This window comes from Squalius cephalus (genome assembly GCF_949319135.1).
Source record: "Squalius cephalus genome assembly, chromosome: 13".
NCBI lineage: Eukaryota > Metazoa > Chordata > Actinopteri > Cypriniformes > Leuciscidae > Squalius > Squalius cephalus.
Window position 1 is genome coordinate 38832575 of NC_137134.1, and position 7500 is coordinate 38840074.

General features: G+C 43.4%; 1 protein-coding gene across 1 annotated transcript in view; it reads right to left on the reverse strand.

The window, feature by feature from the left end:
• Nucleotides 1–7500, reverse strand: part of celsr2 (cadherin, EGF LAG seven-pass G-type receptor 2) — a gene marked incomplete at its 3' end in the record, with an annotated part of 61786 nt that overhangs the window by 32924 nt on the left and 21362 nt on the right. The window contains exons 2-3 of the mRNA XM_079890960.1: nt 7351–7500; nt 148–370 (exon numbers count right to left, since the gene is read on the reverse strand). The exon at nt 7351–7500 is cut by the window's right edge and continues 516 nt beyond it. Coding sequence (XP_079747086.1) covers nt 148–370; nt 7351–7500 — 373 coding nt within the window. The remainder of the gene's footprint in view (nt 1–147; nt 371–7350) is intronic.

A 7500-nucleotide genomic window follows, 5' to 3' on the forward strand; every position in this document is an offset into this window, starting at 1 on the left:
GTAACGCAAAAGTAACATAACACATTACTTTTCTTAAAAAGTAAGTGAAGTAACGCAATTAGTGACTTTTTAAAGGAGTAACCCAATATTGTAATGCATTACTTAAGTAGCGTTCCCCAGCACCGGATGCGATAGCTTGATACTCACGCGAGCGAGAGCGTGAAGTGGAAGCGCTGGCGGAGGCCCTTGAACGTGAGGAAGGTGTGCGGCGGGAAGTTCCTGGAGCTCATGAGGCAGAAGGGCTTCTCGAAGCCGCCGCTCGGACACTCGCACCTGAAGCCGCCCACCAGCAGGTTCAGACACGTCCCACCGTTCTTACACACACCGTCAGCGCAGCGGCCCGAGCGCGAGGAGATCTCGCACCGCTCACCTGCGGACACACACACCAAGAGTTCAGGTTAGCCACACACACACTTCTGCCAGGACCACTCTTGTCGAATGCGATTGACAATTAGCGTATAGTTTGGATTGGCGGTATGGTTCCGTTCTGGGCAGCCTAGCATAGATAATAACCCTCCTTAGGGTTAAGGGAACAGAAGCAACATGAATGTATGCAGATATCATTGATTCAAGAGTACAACATAATTTGAGAATTTACACTCACCTAAAGGATTATTAGGAACACCATACTAATACTGTGTTTGACCCCCTTTCGCCTTCAGAACTGCCTTAATTCTACGTGGCATTGATTGAACAAGGTGCTGAAAGCATTCTTTAGAAATGTTGGCCCATATAGAGCTGGTAAGTCCCGCCCCTTCCGCTAACCCCACTGTATAGAGCTGGTAAGTCCCGCCCCTTCCGCTAACCCCACTATATAGAGCTGGTAAGTCCCGCCCCTTCCGCTAACCCCACTGTATAGAGCTGGTAAGTCCCGCCCCTTCCGCTAACCCCACTGTATAGAGCTGGTAAGTCCCGCCCCTTCCGCTAACCCCACTGTATAGAGCTGGTAAGTCCCGCCCCTTCCGCTAACCCCACTGTATAGAGCTGATAAGTCCCGCCCCTTCCGCTAACCCCACTGTATAGAGCTGATAAGTCCCGCCCCTTCCGCTAACCCCACTGTATAGAGCTGATAAGTCCCGCCCCTTCCGCTAACCCCGCTGGACCTCTAGGTTGAAAAATCGTCAATGCAAGTGAATAGGAGAAAATAATTATTTTCTGATCCCGTTTGAATTTTGCCATGAATGTGAACATATGTTGTCTGTGAATTTTTTATATAATCTTTCGTGTGAAGAATGCTACAATTTAGCGGGTAGAAGTTTGATACGGTTAGACTTTGTGTGAGAGCACTTTGTGGACTACAACTCTTCGCTGCTTTCGACGCGTTTGAAACGTCACCAGCACTCGCACACGGACTAGCTCACGGATCCCGCTAAACATGGCTGTCTTTGGTGCACTTCACCGCCTTCTTTCAGGGAGAGGACAAAATCGTTGAGGTTGGCGAAAACCACGGGTAAGTCAACTTTATGGGGTGATGTCACATAGGCGACATGTAGTCTTTCTCGTTATGTCTTTTCCACAACTGCTAGCCGAAGAATCATACCATATACCGTCAAACTCGTAACATGAAAGATTATATAAAAAATTCACAGACAACATATGTTCACATTCATGGCAAAATTCAAACGGGACCAGAAAATAATTATTTTCTCCCATTCACTTGCATTGACGATTTTTCAACCTAGAGGTCCAGCGGGGTTAGCGGAAGGGGCGGGACTTACCAGCTCTATAGATAGGATAGCATCTTACAGTTGATGGAGATTTGTGGGATGCACATCCAGGGCATGAAGCCCCCGTTCCACCACATCCCAAAGATGCTCTATTGGGTTGAGATCTGGTGACTGTGGGGGCCATTTTAGTACAGTGAACTCATTGTCATGTTCAAGAAACCAATTTGAAATGATTCGAGCTTTGTGACATGGTGCATTATCCTGCTGGAAGTAGCCATCAGAGGATGGGTACATGGTGGTCATAAAGGGATGGACATGGTCAGAAACAATGCTCAGGTAGGCCGTGGCATTTAAACGATGCCCAATTGGCACTAAGGGGCCTAAAGTGTGCCAAGAAAACATCCCCCACACCATTACACCACCACCACCAGCCTGCACAGTGGTAACAAGGCATGATGGATCCATGTTCTCATTCTGTTTACGCCAAATTCTGACTCTACCATCTGAATGTCTCAACAGAAATCGAGACTCATCAGACCAGGCAACATTTCTCCAGTCTTCAACTGTCCAATTTTGGTGAGCTCGTGCAAATTGTAGCCTCTTTTTCCTATTTGTAGTGGAGATGAGTGGTACCCGGTGGGGTCTTCTGCTGTTGTAGCCCATCCGCCTCAAGGTTGTGCGTGTTGTGGCTTCACAAATGCTTTGCTGCATACCTCGGTTGTAACGAGTGGTTATTTCAGTCAAAGTTGCTCTTCTATCAGCTTGAATCAGTCGGCCCATTACCTCCGGGAGAGGCGGAGCTGGGGAGGGAGGAGGGTAATCAGCTCCTGGGAACGCGATAGCTGCTGATAATACTGAGGGAGCTTATATATGAATACAGTGATAGGAGTCGTATTCCTACAGGTAGAGGATCAGCTGATGCTTAACGTGACCTGCCAGAACTGACGCTACGCTTGATTTTATTGCTCTGATGTAGGGCTGGGTATCGATTCAGCTTTGTCTCAGATGTTTCTCCTGAATCGGACACAGAAGAGTCACTGGTCTTCATCCAGTCCGAGTAACTAGAGACCATTCAGTGAGAAATGTTTGAGTTCAGATTGAGATCTTGAGCAAATCTGAGCTCAGTTTGAGACGTTGTTGAGATCTCTTCTCAAACTAGAACGTGAGATAACTGGGGTTTCTTCTCAGGAGAAACATCTGAGACTTTACAAATCTAAATTTCACACCAGGGAGAAACAATCGAGACAGTAAAGAGATTTTGTTTGTGATTTTTCTTTCCTGTGGGTATCAAAGTCATTGTTTTAATTATAATAATGTAGTCTCTTTTTCTGAGGAAACACATCAAGACACTTCAGCAAAATTCTCAATCTGATCTCCATTTGATCTCATTACTGTCAAATAGAAACAATCGAGATGCTAAAGAGGTTTAATGATATCAATTTAGTCATTTTATCATGAGAAACATCAAGAACAAAATCCTCAATTTGATCTCAATACATGTGAGGAGAAACAACTGAGACAATAAAGAGATCTGACTTGTTTTTTTGGGGGGTGATTGAGTCTCTTTTTCTCTGAAGAAACATCAAGACACTTCAGCAAAATTCTCAATTTGATCTCGATTTGATCTCATTACAGTAAAAGAGAAATAAATGAGATATTAAAGAGAATTCACTCATTCTAGGGATCCATATCATAATATTACATTCACTGAAGATACTATAGAATTATCAGTGTTTACTGTTCACGAGGAACAACTGAGATAGTAAAGAGATTTCACTTGTGATTTTCTTTCTTATGGATGGAGGTAAAAATACAGAGACATGCAGAGAGCGAAGACGTGTGAGTGAGTGTGTGTGTGTGTGTGTGTGTGTGTGTGTGTGTGTGTGTGTGTGTGTGTGTGTGTGTGTGTGTGTGTGTGTGTGTGTGTGTGTGTTGTTGTTGTGAAAGACAAAGCCGACACTGTTTGACACACAAAAGACGATTCGTCACGCTCATCATAACGGAAACATTAGTGTGTGTGCCAGTCGTTGCCATCTTCCCGTTCACACACACATTTCCTCAGTTCGTGATGAAATATTGATGCGGTGTGTGTCGGATTCTCTGGGTCTTTGATGGGAAACGAGGTCAGAGCTTTAAATACGGGTTCCACATCAAAGAGCTCATCCATATTCATGCACACACACACACACACACACACACACACACACACTCGACGTGATCCTCAGAGAAGTTCAGTGTGAACCTGACGCACACGATCACGATCACGGTCAGTTCAGGGTCAGAGTCGTTAAACTGGAGTTTACACTCATTAGGACCTGAGTAACGACCTGACGCTCTGTTCATTACGAGCTCTGCTTTCCGTCAAACTTTAGTTTGCTGCTTTAAAGAAGTCGAACGAGTTACAACGAGTGTTAAGAACGACTGACGTTCATTTGAGATGTAAAACGCTGCACAAAACATTCTGGACTCAAATGAATCATTTTAGCTGTTCGTTTAAAGTGATTCACTAAAATGAATCGTCTTGAATGATGGACGTTCTATGTGTGTGATTATTGTGTGTGATTATTGTGTGTGATTATTGTCTCGCTCGCTCAATGCATCATAACACAGTCGCACTTACAGGAGAAGAAACATTATCACTCATTAATATCAAACTGAAGTTCATCATCACGTCAGTTCAGTGTGTTCAGTGTCTACAGAGATCACATCAATTATTAACACAGCTTTTACTCCACACTCTCTCTCCCTCTCTCTCTCCTTCACTCTCTCTCTCTGTGTCTCTCGCTCTCTCTCTCGCGCTATCTCTCTCTCTCTCTCTCTCTGTCTCTCTCTCTCTCTCTCTCTCTCTCTCAGTATAAATGATTCATCTTATCAAAATGAACAGATCTCACAAGAGATGAGATGAGTATGTCCAACACACTGCTCACAAACATGTTAAATAACACTCAGAATTGAACACATACACACACACACACACACACACACACACACACACACACACACACACACACCAGCTGGCAGGACAGCAGGAATGAGAAAAACGAGAGAGAGAGAGAGAGAGAGAGAGTAGTGCTGATAACACAGTTCATTCCTCTACAAACACACACCTGAACACACACACACACACACACACACACTCAGCAGATCTTATGTAATGATAACGTGGGCATGTGGTGTTGAAAGAGCAGTAAAACACACTTATATTTAGAGAGAATCACAGTAACACGATGAGTTCAGAGATGAAGAGAATCACACACACTCATGAACACACACACACACACACTCATGAACACAATCTGCTCTCACACACTCCTCATCATCTCGTTTATATTCAGATGTACTCGTTTAACAGACGCTTTAAGTGACTCAGAAATCATCACCTCACTTCATCTGTTCTCTCTATTCTCTAAATGTCTCAATTCACCCAATAACATCATCTCTGATCATCTCATCATACCTCATCACTCTTCACATGAACATCACACCCCACGTATATACTGATCACGTGACTTCATACGGTTCTGGAGGAATCAACACACTCCTGCAGGAGTGAGCTTAAGACCTCTACACACACATCTCAACACACACACACACACACACATCTCAACACACACACACCTCAACACACACACACACACACACACACATACATCTCAACACACACACAAACACACATATCTCAACACACACACACACACATCTCAACACACACACACACACACACACACACACACACACACACACACATCTCAACACACACACACATCTCAACACACACACACATCTCAACACACACACATCTCAACACACACACATCTCAACACACACACACACACACACATCTCAACACACACACACATCTCAACACACACACACACACATCTCAACACACACACACACATCTCAACACACACACACATCTCAACACACTACGATTCCATATTATTAAAGGAGAACTCCGGTCAATTTTAACATTGAGCTCATTTTTTTGTACATTTGGAGTGCTGTCAGTACAGAGAACAACGACAGAAATCGGTGTTGCCTACACCGAGTTATTCTATTTTTAAAATTTGCACCCAGTTGACTTCAATGGGGCAAGTACTAAACCTGCTTTTAGCCTCTTAACATCCTTGATGTGTCATTACAAGTGCACAGGTCATGTGAGTGATTCCTTCAGAGTGAACACGAGTGAATCTGACTGCAGTAGATGTGAAAGATATGAATAAAAATGATGTTATTTAAGCCAGCGCTCATACCTGTGTTTACATCCTGTTTTCGGCTGAAGTCCAAAGTAGTCGATTGCCGAGTTTACGCGCGTGATCATAGGTACTAAACCAATGCGCGTGAACTCTGCAATCGATTACTTTGGACTTCAGCCGAAAACAGGATGTAAACACAGGTATGAGCGCTGGCTTAAATAACATCATTTTTATCCATATCTTTCACATCTACTGCAGTCAGATTCACTCGTGTTCACTCTGAAGGAATCACTCACATGACCTGTGCACTTGTAATGACACATCAAGGATGTTAAGAGGCTAAAAGCAGGTTTAGTACTTGCCCCATTGAAGTCAACAGGGTGCAAATTTTAAAAATAGAATAACTCGGTGTAGGCAACACTGATTTCTGTCGTTGTTCTCTGTATTGACAGCACTCCAAATGTACAGAAAAATGAGCTCAATGTTAAAATTGACCGGAGTTCTCCTTTAACCTTTTCTCGGTCATCTGTGCAGGACTGAAGAGTGTGTGAAGCGAACAGCACATAACCGGCACAACACCGCGGTAAACATCAACATCTACTGGCTCAATATGCGCTGAATATTCCATATTTTAACGGTAAAAGACTGTAAAAATGCTACGGCGTAAAAACTGTTCATCGGCTCACAGAAGGTTTCGGTACGATATATACGGTGAACAACTGTGATAGATCAACTGTACATTTAATGTAATTTTACAGTAAGAGATCGTTAACTGTACAGTGTTTGGAAGTGAACAAGAACAAGTCGTTGTATAATTTACAGTGAAAAACCGTAAATTGTCATTCCCACAATTCCCGGCGTGACGCTTCACATCTGATGTATTTTTGTTTCTTCTAGTTTTTCTTTTTTTCTAATCAGTGATGTACATTAGGGTTTTATGTTACATTTAATGTTGTTAAATTAAAATGTCATGTGTGTTACCATGATAGTGTTTAGAGTGTGTGTGTGTGTGTGTGTGAATGACACTGTGCTGCTTCTGTATATTAGTATTAACATTCTTGTGGAAAAGCTGCTTGTGATGAGATTTGATTGATCATGTGACTCTCATCTCCACTGTGATTGGTGGTTGTAACAACGGTACAAAACAGATATTAGTACTTCAATAAGGTCGATAAATGAACTTTATATCAGATAAATGTAAGTCTGTAAAACCTTAAATGTTGCTACTGTACTTTTTATGCTAAATTTCTGGCAACCATAGCTGTCGTTTTTTACCGTAAATTTGCCTTGCCTTAGTTCATTTGGATGATTCACTATAATGAATCGGTTCATTTGAACGATTCACCAAAAGGAAAAGAGTGTGTTTTCAAAAAGCTTCGTTTTCATTAATAAAAACGCTGTATTAATGTGGACCAGGCCTGAGAGGTGTGTGTGTGTGTGTGTGTGTGCGTGTGCGTGTGTTAGCAGAGGCTCCGCCCCCTCACCTGTGTAGTCATGGAGACACTCGCAGGTAAACCCGCCCTCGTGGCCGCGGCAGACGCCGTTAGCGCCGCAGGGTTTGGCGTAGCACAGGTCGATCTCCGTCTCGCAGTAGTCGCCGGTGAAGCCGATTGGACAGCGGCACCGCAGACCCG